Source organism: Lethenteron reissneri, unplaced genomic scaffold, assembly GCF_015708825.2.
Source record: "Lethenteron reissneri isolate LAM-NWPU_2019-01 unplaced genomic scaffold, ASM1570882v1 scaffold_690, whole genome shotgun sequence".
Taxonomy (NCBI): Eukaryota; Metazoa; Chordata; class Hyperoartia; order Petromyzontiformes; family Petromyzontidae; genus Lethenteron; species Lethenteron reissneri.
The window spans coordinates 1,408-24,632 of NW_026892212.1; the positions used below are offsets into that span (position 1 = coordinate 1,408).

The following is a 23,225-nucleotide window of genomic DNA, read 5'->3' on the forward strand; positions in this document are numbered from 1 at the left end:
ACAGAGACCCATAGACTCATCATACAGAATCCCATATACTCACACAGAGACCCATAGATTGACCACACAAAGATCCATAGACTCACTACACAGATCCATAGACTCACCACACAGACCCATGCACCTAGCTTAGCACAGCAGTCAACCCACGGCACCTGCAGGGTCTGACCTGTGACCTCCTCCTGCACGTAGCCTGGCACAGCAGTCAACCCATGGCACCTGCTGGGTCTGTCCCGTGACCTCCTCATGCACCTAGCTTGGCACAGCAGTCAACCCACGGCACCTGCAGGGTCCTGTCCCGTGACTTCCTGCACCTAGCCTGGCACAGCAGTCAACCCACGGCGCCTGCTGGGTCTGTCCCTGAGATGATAAGCCACTTCGCTAAGCCATCTCTCTCTCTGCGCGTGTCTGTCTTTGTGTCTGATAACTTTAATGTAAATTGTATTATGGTTGTCATTGTTTGACATCTTCTGTAACAGGAAGACATCTTCTGTAAGGAGAAGACATCTTCTGTAAGGAGAAGACATCTTCTGTAACGGGAAGACATCTTCTGTAACGGGAAGACATCTTCTGTAACGGGAAGGACATCTTCTTTAACGGGAAGACATCTTCTGTAACGGGAAGACATCTTCTGTAACTGGAAGACATCTTCTGGAAGAGGAAGACATCTTCTGTAACGGGAAGACATCTTCTGTAACGGGAAGATGTCTTCTGTAACTGGAAGACGTCTTCTGTAGCTGGAAGACATCTTCTGTAACTGGAAGACATCTTCTGTAACGGGAAGACGTCTTCTGTAACTGGAAGACATCTTCTGGAAGAGGAAGACATGTTCTGTAACGGGAAGACATCTTCTGTAACGGGAAGACATCTTCTGTAACGGGAAGACATCTTCTGTAACAGGAAGACATCTTAGGTAGCTGGAAGACATCTTCTGTAACGGGAAGACATCTTCTGGAAGAAGAAGACGTCTTCTGTAACAGGAAGACATCTTCTGTAACGGGAAGACATCTTCCGAGATGGGTTTCCAATCCACCAATGAGAAGAGGGCTACGGGGTGACGCGGCAACGCCGGCAGCCAATCGGGGAGCGGCTCGCGCCTGAAGGGGGCGGGGCATCAGCGCGTGACGTCACCGTGGTGACGAGAGGCGCTCTGACAATCTCCACAACAACAACTACCACAACCACCACAGCAACAACTACGACTTGTATATCACTGCTGCTACTACCCTGTGAGTATCACAACAACAACTCGTGTAGTGGTTGTTGTTGTAAGAGGTAAACATTCAGCAACACTGTGTAGTGTAGACAAAATGGCGGGTGTGTGGTGACGTCACCGCCACAGTGTGTGAAGGTGGTGGTGGTGATGGTGGTGGTGATGATGGTGGTGATGGTGGTGGTGATGGTGGTGATGGTGGTGGTGATGATGGTGGTGATGGTGGTAGTGATGGTGGTGATGGTGGTGGTGATGATGGTGGTGATGATGGTGGTGGTGATGGTGGTGGTAGTGATGGTGGTGGTGATGGTGGTGGTGGTGATGGTGGTGGTGATGATGGTGGTGATGATGGTGGTGGTGATGGTGGTGGTGGTGGTGATGGTGGTGGTGATGGTGGTGGTGATGATGGTGGTGGTGGTGATGGTGGTGATGGTGGTGATGGTGATGGTGGTGGTGATGATGATGGTGGTGATGATGGTGGTGGTGATGGTGGTGGTGGTGGTGGTGATGGTGGTGATGATGGTGGTGGTGGTGATGGTGGTGGTGGTGATGGTGGTGGTGATGGTGGTAGTGATGGTGGTGATGGTGGTGGTGATGATGGTGGTGATGGTGGTAGTGATGGTGGTGATGGTGGTGGTGATGATGGTGGTGATGATGGTGGTGGTGATGGTGGTGGTAGTGATGGTGGTGGTGATGGTGGTGGTGGTGATGGTGGTGGTGATGATGGTGGTGATGATGGTGGTGGTGATGGTGGTGGTGGTGGTGATGGTGGTGGTGATGATGGTGGTGGTGGTGATGGTGGTGATGGTGGTGATGGTGGTGGTGATGATGATGGTGGTGATGATGGTGGTGGTGATGGTGGTGGTGGTGGTGATGGTGGTGATGATTGGTGGTGGTGGTGGTGGTGATGGTGGTGGTGATGATGGTGGTGGTGATGGTGGTGGTGGTGATGGTGGTGGTGGTGATGGTGGTGGTGATGATGGTGGTGGTGGTGATGGTGGTGGTGGTGATGGTGGTGGTGGTGATGATGGTGGTGATGGTGGTGATGATGGTGGTGGTGGTGATGGTGGTGGTGGTGATGGTGGTGGTGATGATGGTGGTGGTGATGGTGGTGATGGTGGTGGTGGTGATGGTGGTGGTGGTGTGATGGTGGTGGTGGTGGTGATGGTGGTGAGGTGGTGGTGGTGATGGTGGTGGTGATGATGGTGATGATGGTGGTGATGGTGGTGGTGGTGATTGGTGGTGGTGGTGATGGTGGTGGTGGTGGATGATGGTGATGGTGGTGGTGATGGTGGTGGTGGTGATGGTGGGTGGTGGTGATGGTGGTGGTGATGGTGGGGGATGGGTGGTGGTGATGGTGGTGGTGATGGTGTGGTGGTGGTGATGGTGGTGGTGGTGGTGGTGAGGTGGTGGTGATGGTGGGATGGTGGTGGTGGTGGTGGTGGTGGTGGTGGGGATGGTGGTGGTTGATGGTGGTGATGGTGGTGGTGGTGATGGTGGTGATGGTGGTGGTGGTGATGGTGGTGGTGGTGGTGGTGATGGTGGTGATGGTGGTGGTGGTGATGGTGGTGGTGGTGGTGGTGATGGTGGTGATGGTGGTGGTGGTGATGGTGGTGGTGATGGTGGTGGTGGTGAGATGGTGGTGATGGTGGCGGGTGGTGATGGTGGCGGTGATGGTGGTGGTGGTGATGGTGGTGGTGGTGGTGATGGTGGTGGTGGTGATGGTGGTGGTGGTGGTGATGGTGGTGGTGGTGATGGTGGTGGTGGTGGTGGTGATGATGGTGGGTGATGGTGGTGGTGGTGATGGTGGTGATGGTGGTGGTGATGATGGTGGTGATGTGGTGGTGATGGTGGTGGTGGTGGTGATGGTGATGGTGATGATGGTGGTGATGGTGGTGATGATGGTGGTGATGATGGTGGTGATGGTGGTGATGATGGTGGTGGTGGTGGTGATGGTGGTGGTGATGGTGGTGATGGTGATGGTGGTGATGGTGATGGTGGTGATGGTGATGGTGGTGGTGATGGTGGTGGGTGTGATGGTGGTGGTGATGATGGTGATGGTGGTAGTAGTGATGGTGGTGGTGATGATGGTGGTGGTGATGATGGTGGTGGTGGTGATGGTGGTGATGATGATGGTAGTGATGGTGGTGATGGTGGTGGTGGTGACGGTGGTGGGTGTGATGGTGGTGATGGTGGTAGTAGTGATGGTGGTGGTGATGGTGGTGGTGATGGTGGTGATGATGGTGGTGATGATGGTGGTGGTAGTGACGGTGGTGGTGGTGGTGATGATGGTGTTGGTGGTGACGGTGTTCACGGTGTGTGCAGCTTGCAGGATGGACGGTGCCGGACTGGGCTCCTGCGGCCACCGCCCTGCTGCGTCTAGCCGAGCCGCGGGCCTCACCGTGGCCAACTTTGCCGACTTCGGCGACTTTGTCCGCCTGATGTTCGGCAACGTTGACGGCATCGGCGATTGCGACGGCGCCGACTGCAGCGACTCCGAGGGCGTCGCCTTCAGCGACATCGTCGGCGACTTTGACGGCGTCACTTTCGGCGACATCGACAGGATTGGCGACGACGACTTCGACGATGGTGGTGACAACGGTGGTGAGGGTGGTGACGGTGATGAGTGCGGTGATGGTGGTGGTGGCGGTGGTGGTGACGATGGTGGTGGTGACGACGGTGGTGGTGGTGACGATGGTGGTGGTGGTGACGATGGTGGTGATGGTGGTGGTGGCGGTGGTGCCGGATTGAAGGAGGCCTCTGACAGCTCCATCCCCACAATGCCGGAGCCGACGCGCAAACGGCAACACCAGAGGTACACGCACACACACACACACTTACACACACACACACACTTACATACACACACACTTACACACACACACACTTACACACACACACACTTACACACACTTACATACACACACACTTACACACACTTACACACTTACACACACTTACACGCACACACTTACACACACTTACACACTTACACACACTTACACACACTTACACACTTACATACATTAACACACACTTACACACTTACACACTCACACACACTTACACACTTACACACACTTACACACACACACTTGCACACTTACACACACTTACACACACTTACACACTTACACACTTACACACTCACACACACTTACATACACTTACACACACTTACACACACACACTTGCACACTTACACACACTTACACACACTTACACACTTAAACACACTTACACACACACACACTTACACAAACTTACACACACTTACACACACACTTACACACACGTACACACACTTACATACAAACTTACACATTCTTTGGTTCTTTCGGTAAAGTCACGTAGATAGAAAAAGTTTATGAATTCCTGCAGTCACCAAAGTTTTATGTAAAAATTTACACGAAAAAAAGACAAAGACAAAGAACCCCCGTATAGCCTTAACAGACTGTAGGGGCAAGTGCTGTTAGCGAGCCCCTATGAAGGCCGGAACGGCACACGAGGAGGTGGGTGGTCAGCACCACGCCCGACCGCCTTTGTCTCCCCAGTGGTGATGTTTACACACCGCACCAGGTACTCATTTGAGGCTGAGTCGACCTAGGGGAGGCCCAGGACCGGTTCAGATAATCGTCACTGGTGTTGGCCGTGAGCGGGAATCGAACTCGTGTCGCCAGGTTCATAGCGCAGCGTAGCGCTAACCACTACACCACCGCTCCCCACCAAATTTACACACACACACACTTGCACAAACTTACACACACACACACTTGCACACACTTACATACGCACACACACACACTTGCACACACTTACATACGCACACACACACACATGCACACACTTACATACGCACACAGACACACTTGCACACACTAACATACGCACACACACACACTTGCACACACACTTACACACACACACTTGCACACACTTACTTACGCACACACACACACTTACACACACTTACATACGCACACAGACACACTTGCACACACTAACATACGCACAAACTTACACACTTACACACACACTTACACACACACACTTGCACACACTTACATATGCACACACACACACTTACACACACTTACATACGCACACAGACACACTTGCACACACTAACATACGCACAAACTTACACACTTACACACACACTTACACACACACTTACACACACACACAAATTACATACACACACACACTTACACACACACACTGTGAGTGTCATTGTGGGTGAATGTCACTGTGGGTGGGTGTCACTGTGTCACTGTGGGTGAGTGTCATTGTGGGTGAGTGTCACTGTGAGTGTCACTGTGGGTGAGTGTCATTGTGGGTGAGTGTCACTGTGAGTGTCACTGTGGGTGAGTGTCATTGTGAGTGTCACTGTGAGTGTCACTGTGAGTGAGTGTCACTGTGGGTGTCACTGTGGGTGTCACTGTGGGTGTCACTGTGAGTGTCACTGTGAGTGTCACTGTGAGTGAGTGTCACTGTGAGTGTCACTGTGGGTGTCACTGTGAGTGTCACTCTGAGTGTCACTGTGAGTGTCACTGTGAGTGAGTGTCACTGTGGGTGTCACTGTGGGTGTCACTGTGAGTGTCACTGTGAGTGAGTGTCACTGTGAGTGAGTGTCACTGTGAGTGTCACTGTGGGTGTCACTGTGAGTGTCACTGTGAGTGTCACTGTGAGTGTCACTGTGGGTGTCACTGTGAGTGAGTGTCACTGTGGGTGTCACTGTGAGTGTCACTGTGGGTGTCACTGTGAGTGTCACTGTGAGTGTCACTGTGAGTGTCACTGTGGGTGGGTGTCACTGTGAGTGTCACTGTGAGTGTCACTGTGAGTGTCACTGTGAGTGTCACTGTGGGTGTCACTGTGAGTGTCACTGTGGGTGGGTGTCACTGTGGGTGTCACTGTGAGTGTCACTGTGGGTGTCACTGTGAGTGTCACTGTGAGTGTCACTGTGAGTGTCACTGTGGGTGGGTGTCCACTGTGAGTGTCACTGTGAGTGTCACTGTGAGTGTCACTGTGAGTGTCACTGTGGTGTCACTGTGAGTGTCACTGTGGGTGGGTGTCACTGTGGGTGTCACTGTGAGTGTCACTGTGGGTGTCACTGTGAGTGTCACTGTGAGTGTCACTGTGAGTGAGTGTCACTGTGAGTGTCACTGTGGGTGTCACTGTGAGTGTCACTGTGTCACTGTGGGTGTCACTGTGAGTGTCACTGTGAGTGTCACTGTGGGTGTCACTGTGAGTGTCACTGTGAGTGTCACTGTGAGTGTCACTGTGGGTGGGTGTCACTGTGAGTGTCACTGTGAGTGTCACTGTGAGTGTCACTGTGGAGTGTCACTGGGGTGTCACTGTGGTGTCACTGTGGGTGGGTGTCACTGTGGGTGTCACTGTGAGTGTCACTGTGGGTGTCACTGTGAGTGTCAACTGTGAGTGTCACTGTGAGTGAGTGTCACTGTGAGTGTCACTGTGGGTGTTCACTGTGAGTGTCACTGTGAGTGTCACTGTGAGTGTCACTGTGAGTGTCACTGTGGGTGTCACTGTGGGTGTCACTGTGGGTGTCACTGTGAGTGTCACTGTGAGTGTCACTGTGAGTGTCACTGTGGGTGTCACTGTGAGTGTCACTGTGAGTGTCACTGTGAGTGAGTGTCACTGTGAGTGTCACTGTGGGTGTCACTGTGAGTGTCACTGTGGGTGTCACTGTGAGTGTCACTGTGAGTGTCACTGTGGGTGTCACTGTGAGTGTCACTGTGGGTGGGTGTCACTGTGAGTGTCACTGTGGGTGAGTGTCATTGTGGGTGAATGTCACTGTGGGTGTTACTGTGGGTGAGTGTCACTGTGGGTGGGTGTCACTGAGTGTCACTGTGGGTGGGTGTCACTGAGTGTCACTGTGGGTGGGTGTCACTGTGTCACTGTGGGTGGGTGTCACTGTGTCACTGTGGGTGGGTGTCACTGTGTCACTGTGGGTGGGTGTCACTGTGTCACTGTGGGTGGGTGTCACTGTGTCACTGTGGGTGGGTGTCACTGTGTCACTGTGGGTGGGTGTCACTGTGTCACTGTGGGTGGGTGTCACTGTGTCACTGTGGGTGGGTGTCACTGTGTCACTGTGGGTGGGTGTCACTGTGTCACTGTGGGTGGGTGTCACTGTGTCACTGTGGGTGGGTGTCACTGTGTCACTGTTGGGTGGGTGTCACTGTGTCACTGTGGGTGGGTGTCACTGTGTCACTGTGGGTGGTGTCACTGTGTCACTGTGGGTGGGTGTCACTGTGTCACTGTGGGTGGGTGTCACTGTGTCACTGTGGGTGGGTGTCACTGTGTCACTGTGGGTGGGTGTCACTGTGTCACTGTGGGTGGTGTCACTGTGTCACTGTGGGTGGGTGTCACTGTGTCACTGTGGGTGGGTGTCACTGTGTCACTGTGGGTGGGTGTCACTGTGTCACTGTGGGTGGGTGTCACTGTGTCACTGTGGGTGGGTGTCACTGTGTCACTGTGGGTGGGTGTCACTGTGTCACTGTGGGTGGGTGTCACTGTGTCACTGTGGGTGGGTGTCACTGTGTCACTGTGGGTGGGTGTCACTGTGTCACTGTGGGTGGGTGTCACTGTGTCACTGTGGGTGGGTGTCACTGAGTGTCACTGTGGGTGGGTGTCACTGAGTGTCACTGTGGGTGGGTGTCACTGTGTCACTGTGGGTGGGTGTCACTGTGTCACTGTGGGTGGGTGTCACTGTGTCACTGTGGGTGGGTGTCACTGTGTCACTGTGGGTGGGTGTCACTGTGTCACTGTGGGTGGGTGTCACTGTGTCACTGTGGGTGGGTGTCACTGTGTCACTGTGGGTGGGTGTCACTGTGTCACTGTGGGTGGGTGTCACTGTGTCACTGTGGGTGGGTGTCACTGTGTCACGTGGTTGCCCACAGCTCCGTCTCTGGCAGCAGTAAGAGGACGAAGACACAGAACACGGTGAGTCTGCAGCGTGCACACAGCTGTGTGTGTCACCCTGTGTGTGTGTGACTGTGTGTGTGTGTCACCCTGTGTGTGTGTGTGTGACTGTGTGTGTGTGGGTGTGTGTGACCCTGTGTGTGTGAGCCTGCAGCGTGCACACAGGTGTGTGTGGGTGGGTGGGTGTCTGTGTGTGTGTGTGTGGGTGGGTGTCTGTGTGTGTGTGACTGTGTGTGTGTGGGTGTGTGTGACCCTGTGTGTGTGAGCCTGCAGCGTGCACACAGGTGTGTGTGGGTGGGTGGGTGTCTGTGTGTGTGTGTGTGGGTGGGTGGGTGTCTGTGTGTGTGTGACTGTGTGTGTGTGTGGGTGTGTGTGACCCTGTGTGTGTGAGCCTGCAGCGTGCCCACAGGTGTGTGTGTGTGGGTGGGTGTCTGCGTGTGTGTGACTGTGCGGGTGTGTGTGTGACCCTGCGTGTGTGAGCCTGTGTGTGTGTGACTGGGTGTGTGGGTGTCTGTGTGGGTGGGTGCCTGTGTGTGTGTGACTGTGTGGGTGTCTGTGTGGGTGTGACTGTGTGTGTGTGACTGTGCGGATGTGTGTGACCCTGTGTGTGTGAGCCTGTGTGTGTGTGACTGGGTGTGTGGGTGTCTGTGTGGGTGGGTGCCTGTGTGTGTGTGACTGTGTGTATGTGGGTGTCTGTGTGGGTGGGAGTATGTGTGTGTGTGTGACTTTGCGGGTGTGTATGACCCTGCGTGTGTGACCCTGTGTGGGTGTGACTGTGGGTGTGGGTGTGTGTGGGTGGGTGTCTGTGTGTGACTGCGCGGGTGTGTATGACCCTGGGTGTGTATGACCCTGCGTGTGTGACCCTGTGTGTGTGTGACTGTGTGGGTGTGGGTGTGTGTGGGTGGGTGCCTGTGTGGGTGGGTGGGTGTGTGTGTGTGTGTGACTGTGCGGGTGTGTATGACCCTGCGTGTGTGAGCCTGTGTGTGTGTGTGACTGTGTGTGTGTGTGTGGGTGTCTGTGTGTGTGTGACTGTGCGGGTGTGTATGACCCTGCGTGTGTGACCCTGTGTGTGTGAGCCTGTGTGTGTGTGTGTGACTGTGTGGGTGTGGGTGTCTGTGTGGGTGGGTGTCTGTGTGGGTGTGTGTGTGTGTGACTGTGTGGGTGTCTGTGTGGGTGGGTGTCTGTGTGACCCTGATGTGTGTGGGGGTGTCTGTGTGGGGGTGTGTGTGACCCACCACCACCACGGTGGTGGTCGGAGTGGTGGCGATGGTGACGATGGTGGCGTTGGTGGTGATGATGTTGGTGGTGGCGGTGGTGGCGATGGTAGTGATGATGTTGGTGGTGGCGATGGTGGTGGTGGTGATGTTAGTGGCGATGGTAGTGATGGTGTTGGTGGTGGCGATGGTGGTGGTGGTGGCGATGGTGGCGATGGCGATGGTAGTGATGATGTTGGTGGTGGCAATGGTGGTGATGATGTTGGTGGTGGCGATGGCGATGGTAGTGATGATGTTGGTGGTGGCGATGGTGGTGGTGATGTTGGTGGCAATGGTGGCGATGGCGATGGTAGTGATGATGATGGTGGTGGCGATGGTGGTGATGATGATGGTGGTGGTGGCGATGGTGGTGGCGATGGTAGTGATGATGGTGGTGATGATGTTGGTGGTGGCGATGGTGGTGGCGATGGCGATGGTAGTGATGATGATGATGATGATGGTGGTGGTGGTGGTGATGATGATGATGATGGTGGTGACACGGAGGAGCGCTGGGCACTTTGTCTCTCTGCCTCCCACAGATCCAGAGCGAGTGTCGCCGCTGGGCGGGGGGGGAGGCCGAGACGTGGGCACGTGGAAGAGGAGCTGGTGATGGTGGTGATGGTGGTGATGGTGGTGATGGTGGTGGTGATGGTGAAGATGGTGGTGGTGGTAATGGTGGTAATGGTGATGATGATGGTGATGATGCTGATGATGGTGGTGATGATGGTGATAATGGTGATGATGATGGTGATGATGGTGATGATGATGGTGATGATGGTGATGATGATGGTGATGATGGTGATGATGGTGATAATGGTGATGATGATGGCGATGATGGTGGTAGTGGTGATGATGGTGGTGATGATGGTGGTAGTGGTGATGATGGTGATAATGGTGATGATGATGATGATGGTGATAATGGTGATGATGATGGTGATGATGGTGGTAGTGGTGGTGATGATGGTGGTAGTGGTGATGATGGTGGTGATGATGGTGGTAGTGGTGATGATGGTGGTGATGATGGTGGAAGTGGTGGTGGAAGTGGTAGTGGTGGTGGTGGTGGTAGTGGTGGTGGTAGTGGTGGTGGTAGTGGTGGTGGTAGTGGTGGTAGTGGTGGTAGTGGTGGTGGTAGTGGTGGTGGTGGTAGTGGTGGTGGTGGTGGTAGTGGTGGTGGTAGTGGTGGTAGTGGTGGTAGTGGCGGTGGTAGTGGTGGTGGTAGTGGTGATAGTGGTGGTGGTGGTAGTGGTGGTAGTGGTGGTTCTGGTGGTGATGATGGTGGTAGTGGTGATGATGGTGGTGATGATGGTGGTGGGGATGGTTGTCGTGGTGGTTCTGGTGGTAGTGGTGGTGCTGGTAGTGGTGGTGCTGGTAGTGGTGATGGTGGAAGTGGTGGTGGAAGTGGTAGTGGTGGTGGTGATGCTGCTGGTGGTGGTGGTGATGGTGGTTGTGATGGTTGTGGTGATGGTGCTGCTGGTGGTGGGAAAATGGAGGAGGAGGAGGGTGAGGAGGAAGAGGTGAGGGTCAGGACGCACGCACTCACACATGCGTGTGTAGGTGTGTGTGTGTGTAGGTGTGTGAGTGTCTGTGTGTGTGTGTACACACTCACACACGCGGGTGTGTGTGTAGGTGTGTGAGTGTGTTTGTGTGATTGTATGTGTGAGTGTCTGTGTGTGAGTTTCTATGTGTGTGTGTACGCACTCACACACGCGGGTGTGTGTGTAGGTGTGTGAGTGTGTAGGTGTGTGTGTGTGATTGTACGTGTGGGTGTCTGTGTGTGCGTGTACACACTCACACACGCGTGTGTGTGTGTGTAGGTGTGTGAGTGTGTAGGTGTGTTTGTGTGATTGTATGTGTGAGTGTCTGTGTGTGTGTGTACACACTCACACACGCGTGTGTGTGTGTGTAGGTGTGTGAGTGTGTAGGTGTGTGTGTGTGATTGTATGTGTGAGTCTCTGTGTGAGTCTCTGTGTGGGTCTCTGTGTGAGTGTCTGTGTGAGTCTATGGGTGTCTGTGTCAGTCTATGGGTCTCTGTGTGAGTCTATGGGTCTCTGTGTGAGTCTTTGTGTGAGTCTCTGTGTGAGTATCTGTGTGAGTCTCTGTGTGAGTCTCTGTGTGGGTCTCTGTGTGAGTGTCTGTGTGAGTCTATGGGTGTCTGTGTCAGTCTATGGGTCTCTGTGTGAGTCTCTGTGTGAGTCTCTGTGTGAGTCTCTGTGTGAGTCTATGGGTGTCTGTGTCAGTCTATGGGTCTCTGTGTGAGTCTCTGTGTGAGTCTCTGTGTGAGTGTCTGTGTGAGTCTATGGGTGTCTGTGTCAGTCTATGGGTCTCTGTGTGAGTCTCTGTGTGAGTCTCTGTGTGAGTGTCTGTGTGAGTCTATGGGTGTCTGTGTCAGTCTATGGGTCTCTGTGTGAGTCTCTGTGTGAGTCTCTGTGTGAGTGTCTGTGTGAGTCTCTGTGTGAGTGTCTGTGTGAGTCTCTGTGTGAGTCTCTGAGTCTGTGTGAGTCTCTGTGTGAGTCTCTGTGTGAGTCTCTGTGTGAGTGTCTGTGTGAGTCTCTGTGTGAGTCTCTGTGTGAGTTTCTGTGTGAGTCTCTGTGTGAGTCTATGGGTGTCTGTGTGAGTCTCTGTGTGAGTGTCTGTGTGAGTCTCTGTGTGAGTGTCTGTGTGAGTCTCTGTGTGAGTCTCTGTGTGAGTCTCTGAGTCTGTGTGTGAGTGTCTGTGGGAGTCTATGGGTGTCTGTGTCAGTCTATGGGTCTCTGTGTGAGTCTATGGGTCTCTGTGTGAGTGTCTGTGTGAGTCTATGGGTGTCTGTGTCAGTCTATGGGTCTCTGTGTGAGTCTATGGGTCTCTGTGTGAATCTTTGTGTGAGTCTCTGTGTGAGTCTCTGTGTGGGTCTCTGTGTGAGTGTCTGTGTGAGTCTATGGGTGTCTGTGTCAGTCTATGGGTCTCTGTGTGAGTCTATGGGTCTCTGTGTGAGTCTTTGTGTGAGTCTCTGTGTGAGTCTCTGTGTGAGTCTCTGTGTGGGTCTCTGTGTGGGTCTCTGTGTGAGTGTCTGTGTGAGTCTATGGGTGTCTGTGTCAGTCTATGGGTCTCTGTGTGAGTCTCTGTGTGAGTCTCTGTGTGAGTCTCTGTGTGAGTCTCTGTGTGAGTCTGTGGGTGTCTGTGTGAGTCTCTGTGTGAGTGTCTGTGTGAGTCTCTGTGTGAGTGTCTGTGTGAGTCTCTGTGTGAGTGTCTGTGTGAGTGTCTGTGTGAGTCTCTGTGTGAGTCTCTGAGTCTGTGTGAGTCTCTGTGTGAGTCTCTGTGTGAGTCTCTGTGTGAGTCTCTGTGTGAGTCTCTGTGTGAGTCTCTGAGTCTGTGTGAGTCTCTGTGTGAGTCTCTGTGTGAGTCTCTGTGTGAGTCTCTGTGTGAGTCTCTGTGTGAGTCTGTGTGTGAGTCTCTGTGTGAGTCTTGTAGTTGCTGTCTCATCGTCACGTCTCTTCTGCCCCCTTCCCAGGTGCTGCCTGGCAACCGCAGCCTTTGTGAGTAGCACCGTCACTACACTATACACTACACTATACACTACACTATACACTACACTATACACTACTATACACTACACTATACACTACACTATACACTACACTATACACTACTACACTATACACTACTACACTATACACTACACTATACACTACTACACTATACACTACACTATACACTACACTATACACTACTATACACTACTACACTACACTATACACTACTACACTATACACTACTACACTATACACTACACTATACACTACTACACTATACACTACTACACTATACACTACTATACACTACACTATACACTACTATACACTACACTATACACTACTACACTACTACTACTACACTACACTACACTCTACACTACTACACTATACACTACACTATACACTACACTATACACTACTACACTACACTATACACTATACACTACACTATACACTACTACACTATACACTACACACTACACTACACACTACTACACTCTACACTACTACACTCTACACTACTACACTATACACTACACTATACACTACTAAACTATACACTACTACACTATACACTACACTATACACTACTACACTATACACTACTACACTATACACTACACACTACACTACTAAACTATACACTACTACACTATACACTACACTATACACTACTACACTATACACTACTACACTATACACTACACACTACACTACTACACTATACACTACTACACTATACACTACACACTACACTACTACACTATACACTACACCAGGGGTCCTCAAACTTTTTAAACAGGGGGCCAGTTCACTGTCCCTCAGACCGTTGGAGGGCCGGACTATAGTTTAAAAAAACTATGAACAAATTCCTATGCACACTGCATATATCTTATTTTGAAGTGAAAAAACAAAACGGGAATAAATACAATATTTAAAATGAAGAACAAGTAAAGTTAAATCAACAAACTTGCCAGTATTCCAATGGGAACTATGGGCCTGCTTTTGGCTAATGAGATGGTCAATGTCCGGTTCCATATTTGTCACTGCTCGTCGTAACAAGTGATGCAAGTGTGCATCCATTAGTCTAGATCTGGTTGGAGATTTCAAATGTTTCATTCTGGAAAAAGTCTGTTCACAGACATAAGTGCTGCCAAAGATGGTTGCCATTTTGAGTGCATGGTTCCTGAGATGAGGATATGTCTCAGAGGGGAGAGATGCATAGAAATTATGAAGGCTGCTTGACTTGAATGCGTCTTTCAGAGAGTCACAATTCTGCAGTTCAGCCAGTTCCATTTGGTAAATTGTATCCACATTTTCAATGTCAATAGAAAATGGGTTACGGAAAAGCTGTATGTCCTGTTCATGGAGATGAAGCTCTTTAAATCCAAATTGGAACTCCTTTTGCAATTTTTCCAGTGAATCCACACGTTTTGTTTGGGAATGCAACCAATGGTTTTTTCCGCTAACAGATTTTGAGTTGTGGGGAGATGGCAGAAGTTTTCCTCCTTCACTTGTTTGATGAGGAGGCCTAATATTACTTCAAATGCTTTGACATGTGATTGCATATCACAGATGAGCTTCCCCTTTCCTTGAAGTTGCACATTGAAACTGTTGAGTAGCTCTGTTATATCTGTCAGAAAGGCAAGGTGCCATTTCCATTCTGCATCATTGAGCTCTGGTACTTCTTTGTTTTTTAAAGCAGAAAAGCTGTAATCTGTGGAAGTAAGTCATAGAAACGTTTCAAAACTCTCCCTCGACTCAGCCAACGGACTTCTGTGTGATACAGAACATCTTCATAGTCAACATTTAGCTCAGACAGAAATGCCTGAAATTGTCTGTGGTTTAGTGCATGAGCTCTAATGAAGTTAACACAAGATACCACAAATTTCATAACCGAGTCCCACTTCAGTGATTTACTACACAGCGCTTGTTGGTGGATGAGGCAGTGTATGGCTATTGGATGAGAATGGTTATGTTTGTCCATCTCTTGGTTAATGCGAGCAATTACTCCTTTCTTAGACCCACCATACTAGGAGCACCATCAGTTGTCACACTGGCTAGTTTAGCCCAGTTCAGCTCCAAACCATTCACAGTTTGGCAAACCTTTTCATAGATATCCTCTCTTCTTGGTTCTTTCGGTAAAGTCACGTAGAAGGGAAGTAATAAAATAATAAAATAAAACATAATAAAATAATTTTCACGACGTTTCGGCCACAACGCAAGCAGCCGTCCTCAGGTGAAAGCCAGGTCTGTCGGGGAGACAGCGTCTGAATGAAACAGCACACGAGCTTGGAGCATATATAAGCTGGGTTGGAAACGGGGGAAAGAGCGCCTTGACAAATAATTTGCATATCAAGAGGAATTTAGCATATTTATGGGACATGCAGGAATGTTATTAGTACTACATATGCAGCACGGGCATATGTAGTACTAATCACATTCCTGCATTTCCCATAAATATGCTAAATTCCTCTTGATATTGAAATTATTTTGTCAAGGCGCTCTTACCCCCGCTTCCAACCCAGCTTATATATGCTCCAAGCTCGTGTGCTGTTTCATTCAGACGCTGTCTCCCCAACAGACCTGGTTTTCACCTGAGGACGGCTGCTTGCGTTGTGGCCGAAACGTCGTGAGAATTATTTTATTACTTCCCTTCTATGTGACTTTACCGAAAAAACCAAGAAGATGAATCCCTGCAGTCACGAAAGCTTTAAATCGAAAGATATCCTCTCCTGTAGTTGTTCCTTTGATGCTTTGCAGTGCAGCAAGCTCTTCTGTGACTTCGAAATAGTCATTCGTCGCACGAATAAAAATTTGAAGTTGTGCAGAATCACGAACATCATTGCTTTCGTCGAGTGCCAAGGAAAAATAGGAAAGTTTTTTTGTGGAGTTTTGCAAATGCTGATGCAAATTGTCTCCCATTTCTTCAATCCTCCGTGTAATTGTAGGTCCTAAAAGACTCACTGTACTAAATAAATCGGACTTCTCTGGACACATCTCTTTGGCAACAGAAAGAAGGCATTCTTTAACAAATTCTCCCTCCACGAATGGTCTGCCAGTGCACGCTATTAGCTTGGCAACTTGAAAACTTGCTCGCAGTGATGAAATATTTAGCTGCTTCTGCTTCACAAAACTATTTCGCTGAGTTGTTAATGTATTTTTCAGTTTTAATATTTTATCTTTTCTCACTTCTCCGACCAAACAAGCAAATTTATCTTTATGTTGAGTTTTATAGTGTTGACGTAAATCGTATTCTTTGAACACAGACACTATATTCTGGCATATCAGACACACAGCTCTTTCCTTGTACTGCATGAAAAAGTAATCATAAGTCCACTGTTCTTTGAATATCCTACACTCCGAGTCAATTTTTCTCTTTCTTGACATCATTGTTTCCTAGGGAGTCAAAATTGCTATTAGTAAAATACCAATATATACAGCGCTACAAAAACAATATACCAGCAATAACTTTGCCCACACAGAGACATACAGACTGCACTGCCCATCAATGCAGTCTGATTGGGGGAAACTCCGCCCCCTCTCCCTCTTCCACCAATGACCGTCCTTCTCATGTAGAAAAAAAGTAACAGACAGGCAGCGGCGGCAAAAACACCCGGCGGGCCGGATAAATGTCCTCGGCGGGCCGCATGTGGCCCGCGGGCCGTAGTTTGAGGACCCCTGCACTACACTATACACTACACTATACACTACTACACTATACACTACTACACTATACACTACTATACACTACACTATACACTACTATACACTACACTATACACTACTACACTATACACTACTACACTACACTATACACTACACTATACACTACACTCTACACTACTACACTATACACTACACTATACACTACACTATACACTACACTATACACTACTACACTACACTACACACTTCACTATACACTACACTATACACTACTACACTATACACTACACACTACACTACACACTACTACACTCTACACTACTACACTCTACACTACTACACTATACACTATACACTACACTATACACTACTACACTATACACTACTACACTATACACTACTACACTATACACTACACTACACTATACACTACTACACTATACACTACACTATACACTACTACACTATACACTACACTACACTATACACTACTACACTATACACTACTACACTATACACTACACTATACACTGTGTCTGTCTGGCCCCCACCCCCACCCCGTGTCCCGTGAAGACGACTGGTGGTCCACGTGGCGACAGCGTCGACTGTGGTCCATGATACGTGTGTTCCTGCCGACAGCACGGTCACAGCCACGTAGCAGCGGTGGTCACCACCACAGCTACGAGGTGCAGACCACCTCGCCCTGTGTGTGTGTGTGTCTGTGTGTGTGTCTGTGTGTGTGTGTGTGTGTCTGTGTGTGTGTCTGTGTGTGTGTCTGTGTGTGTGTGTCTGTGTGTGTGTCTGTGTGTGTGTGTCTGTGTGTGTGTGTCTGTGTGTGTGTCTGTGTGTGTGTGTGTCTGTGTGTGTGTGTCTGTGTGTGTGTGTGTCTGTGAGTGTGTGTCTGTGTGTGTGTCTGTGTGTGTGTCTGTGTGTGTGTGTGTCTGTGTGTGTGTGTGTCTGTGTGTGTGTGTGTCTGTGTGTGTGTCTGTGTCTGTGCGTGTCTGTGCGTGTCTGTGTGTGTGTGTGTCTGTGTGTGTGTCTGTGTGTGTGTGTGTCTGTGTGTGTGTGTGTCTGTGTGTGTGTGTGTCTGTGTGTGTGTGTCTGTGCGTGTCTGTCAAACGGGGTTTGGCCAGGAGACGTCATCGACGCCTGTCCCCCCGGGGCCTCCGGCACGAGCTTATTACTGAGATATTTGTGACGTGCTTAGTGGTGATGTATTGAAGGTGGAGGGGTTACCAGCCCCTCGCACCCGTCCATAGCCCCCATTTGGCCGCCGTGGTGGCTACAAATACCCCGCGGGGAACGGCCAATCGGAATTGGCCCTCTCCCCACGGCTCTGTCCACGACAGCGTTGTCTGTCCGGCACCACAAGGAGGTAGGGGTTGTTTTGCCACACCGATGGTCAGGTGGTTGCATCTCACTCAGAGGAGGGAGTTTGAGGCGCTGCTGCTAAAACTGGAGTGTGCCACTAAGAGGTGGGGCCTTACCATCAGCCCCACCAAAACGAAGCACCTGCCTGGGTAGTTTGTACCATCGGACACTCCACCCCCACAACTCCCAATCGGTGATGGGGCAGTTGTGGAGAGAGTGGAGAGTTTCCCATACCTGGGCAGTGTGCTCATGACTGGCTCCGGTTTAACAGCAGAGGTCTCACTCCGAATCAGTCGAGCGGCATTATCTTTTCATCGATTGCGTAATACTGTGTGGAAGCTACCTGGTCTGTCGCTCCGCACGAAGCTTCGGATCTTTCACGGCCACAGTCATTCCCTCCCTTCTCTACGCTTGCGAAACGTGGACCCCCCTAATAGAACATCTTAGCCGGTTAGAAACATTTAGGCTGGCCTGCCTACAATCCATCCTGGGTTTAACTAGGCTGGATTGTGTGAGGAGCTCACAAATCCTTGAAAGATCTGGGCAAAGTCCTATCGGTGAGCTCCTCCGGCAGGCAAGGCTGCGTTGGCTGGGTCATGTAGCCCGCATGCCCAGCCACCGCATGCCCAGCCACCGCATGCCTAAACAGCTTTTGTTCTGCCGGATTGAGGGGGCTAAACGGGCGCGGCACGGGCTAGAGAAGAGATGGAGTGATGTGGTACAGGAGGACGTGGAGCTGAGTGGACTTGGCGATGACTGGTACCAGCGGTGTCAAGATCGGCCTCTGTGGAGGAGGCTCGTGAAGGACTGTGCTGGGCAGTTGGAGGCAGTCGCCCTCCAACAACAACGGAGGGCGGAGGAGTGACGCTCACAACAACGAGCGGAGCGCTGGGTGGCTAAAGCACAGCAAGTTGGCACAGTAGGGGGCACAGGTGGTGCATCAGCCAGTCATCTCAGTCAGTTCACCCGTGGCACCTGCTGGGTCTGCCCCGTGACCTCCTGCCAGCGGGCGTTCGACACTTCACGTGGCCTCAAGGTGCACATAGCCTGGCACAAGCGTCGTGGTGACGTCACCGCCACTTAGTGGCGAATGGCGGTTGTTGTGGTGTGAGTCCCAAGTTCGATTCCCGCTCACAGCCATCAACACCATCAGTGACAGCGATTATCTGAATCGGTACTGGGCCTCCCCTAGGTCGACTCAGCCTCAAATATATACCTGGTGCAGTGTGTACTCAACATTGCTAGCACTGGGGAGACAAAGGCGGCCGGGCGTGGTGCTGGCCACCCACCTCCTCGTGTGCCACTCCGGCCTTCATAGGTGCTCGCTAACAGCACTTGCCCCTACAGTCTGTTACAGGCTACATGGGGGATCTTTGTCTTTATATGTACGCATATACGTACCGCTGGTGACGATGGTCACGATGGTGATGACGATGGTGATGATGATGACGATGATGATGGTGATAATGGTGGTGATGATGACGATGATGATGGTGAAAATGGTGGTGATGATGACGATGATAATGGTGGTGATGATGATGATGACGATGATGGTGATAATGGTGGTGATGATGGTGATGATGACGGTGGTGATGGTGATAATGGTGGTGATGATGACGATGAGGATAATGGTGATGATAATGATGGTGATAATGGTGGTGATGATGACGATGAGGATAATGGTGATGATGATGATGGTGATAATGGTGGTGATGATGACGATGAGGATAATGGTGGTGATGATGACGACGATGATGATGGTGGTGATGATGACGATGATGATGATGATGGTGATAATGGTGGTGATGATGGTGATGACGATGATGGTGATAATGGTGGTGATGATGACGATGAGGATAATGGTGGTGATGATGACGACGATGATGATGGTGGTGATGATGACGATGATGATGATGATGGTGATAATGGTGGTGATGATGGTGATGACGATGATGGTGATAATGGTGGTGATGATGACGATGATGATAATGGTGATGTTAATGATAGTGGTGATGATGATGATAATATTGGTTATGATGATGATGACGATGATGCGAATGGTGGTGATGATGATGATAATGGCAGTGATGATGAGGAATATGATGACTATGATGATGGTAACGATGATGATGACGATAATGGTGGTGATGGTGACGATGGTGATGCTGGTGATGGTTTTGATGTTTTTCAGGATTTTCTGCTAGAAGATCCCGTGTACCAGCTCAGTGTTGAGGAGACACGGAGACTCTCCACACACAGATACTCGGCCTGCCCCGACCAGACGCCAACACAGTAATCATCACTCGCATTGTCATCACCATCATCATCATCGTCACACACACACACATTCAGATACTCACACACTCACCCTCATACACAGTCACTCACATACACACACAATTACACACAACATATACTTACACTCACTCAAACTCACACACTCACACACACATTCACATACTCACACACTCACTCACCCTCATACTCACACAGTCACTCACATACACACACAATTACACACACACATATACTTACACTCACTCATACTCACATACTCACACACTCACACACACATTCACATACTCACTCACACACTCACCCTCACTTATACTCACATACTCACACACACACTCACTCACTCACCCTCACACTCACACACACACTCACACACACACTCACACACTCACTCATACTCACATACTCACACACACATTCACATACTCACACACTCACCCTCATACTCACACAGTCACTCACATACACACACAATTACACACACACTCATATACTAACACTCACTCATACTCACATACTCACACACACATTCACACACTCACACACTCACCCTCATACTCACACAGTCACTCACATACACACACAATTACACTCACACACTCACCCCTCATACTCACACAGTCACTCACATACACACACAATTACACACACACACTCATATACTAACACTCACTCATACTCACACACTCACACACATATTCACACACTCACACACTCACACACATTTCACATACTCACACACTCACCCTCATACTCACACAGTCACTCAGATACACAATTACACACACACACTCACACACTCACTCATACTCACACACACACTCACATACTCACACACTCACTCACATACACACACAATTACACACACACACACGCATATACTCACTCACACACCACTCACACACTCACCCTCATACTCCACAGTCACTCACATACACACACAATTACACACACACACTCATATACTCATGCTCACTCATACATACTCACATACTCACACAGTCACATACTCACACAGTCACTCACACACACTCACACACCCTCATACTCACACAGTCACTCACACACACAATTACACACACTCACATACTCACACTCACTCATACTCACATACACACACTTCACATACTCCCACACTCACACACTTTCACCCTCATACTCACACAATCACTTCACATACACACACACACTCATATACTGACACTCACTCATACTCACATACACACACCACTCACTCATATACTCACTCACACACACTCACACACTCACACACTCACCCTCATACTCACACAGTCACTCACATACACACACCAATTACACACACAATATACTTACACTCACTCATACTCACATACTCACACACTCACACACACATTCACATACTCACTCACACCTCACCCTCACTTATACTCACATACTCACACACACACTCACACACTCAACACTCACTCACTCACCCTCACACTCACACACACACTCACAACACACACTCACACACTCACTCTACTCACATACTCACACACACATTCACACACTCAACACACTCACCCTCATACTCACACGTCACTCACATACACACACAATTACACTCACACACTCACCCTCATACTCACACAGTCACTCACATACACACACAATTACACACACACACTCATATACTAACACTCACTCATACTCACACACTCACACACATATTCACACACTCACACACTCACACACATTCACATACTCACACACTCACCCTCATACTCACACAGTCACTCACATACACAATTACACACACACACTCACACACTCACTCATACTCACACACACACTCACATACTCACACACTCACTCACATACACACACAATTACACACACACACATATACTCACTCACACACACTCACACACTCACCCTCATACTCACACAGTCACTCACATACACACACAATTACACACACACATCATATACTCATGCTCACTCATACATACTCACACACTCACATACTCACACAGTCACATACTCACACAGTCACTCACGCACACACACAATTACACACACACACACTCATATACTCACTCACACACACTCACACACTCACCCTCATACTCACACAGTCACTCACATACACACACAATTACACACACACACTCATATACTCATGCTCACTCATACTCACATACTCACACACTCACATACTCACACAGTCACATACTCACACAGTCACTCACACACACGCACACACCTCATACTCACACAGTACTCACACACACAATTACACACACACACTCACATACTCACACTCACTCATACTCACTACACACACATTCACATACTCACACACTCACCCTCATACTCACACAATCACTCACATACACACACACACTCATATACTGACACTCACTCACTCACATACACACACACACACTCATATACTCACTCACACACACTCACACACTCACCCTCATACTCACACAGTCACTCACATACACACACAATTACACACACACACACTCATATACTCACACAAGTCACTCACATACACACAATTACACACACACACACTCACACACTCACACACTCACCCTCATACTTACACAGTCACTCACTCACACACACAAGTACACACACACACTCATTACACTCACTCATACTCACATACTCACACACACATTCACACACTCACACACTCACCCTCATACTCACACAGTCACTCAACACACACACAATTACACACACACACTCACCCTCATACTCACACAGTCACTCACATACACACACAATTACACACACACACTCACACAACTCACTCTCATACTCACACAGTCACTCACACACACACACAATTACACACACACACTCACATACTCACACACTCACCCTCATACTCACACAGTCACTCACAAACACACACAATTACACACACACACTCACCTCATACTCAACACAGTCACTCACACCACACACACAATTACACACACACAC

General features: G+C 49.7%; 1 protein-coding gene across 1 annotated transcript; it reads left to right on the forward strand.

Moving 5' to 3' along the window:
- Positions 1-1,126: 1,126 nt before the first annotated feature.
- On the forward strand, positions 1,127-20,344 carry LOC133340072 (aspartate, glycine, lysine and serine-rich protein-like). Its single transcript, XM_061548138.1, has 6 exons — positions 1,127-1,229; positions 3,539-4,028; positions 8,134-8,176; positions 12,896-12,920; positions 17,163-17,275; positions 20,152-20,344. Exons 2-6 carry the CDS (start codon positions 3,547-3,549, stop codon positions 20,254-20,256), a joined length of 768 nt encoding a protein of 255 aa, XP_061404122.1. The 5' UTR covers positions 1,127-1,229; positions 3,539-3,546; the 3' UTR covers positions 20,257-20,344.
- The last annotated feature ends 2,881 nt before the right edge of the window (positions 20,345-23,225 follow it).

Coding starts and splice junctions, on each gene's coding strand:
- LOC133340072 (XM_061548138.1), top strand. CDS start 3,547: ATGGACGGTGCCGGACTGGGCTCCTGCGGCCACCGCCCTGCTGCGTCT. Junction 4,029..8,133: donor CGCAAACGGCAACACCAGAG/GTACACGCACAC, acceptor GGTTGCCCACAG/CTCCGTCTCTGGCAGCAGTA. Junction 12,921..17,162: donor GCCTGGCAACCGCAGCCTTT/GTGAGTAGCACC, acceptor TGTCCCGTGAAG/ACGACTGGTGGTCCACGTGG.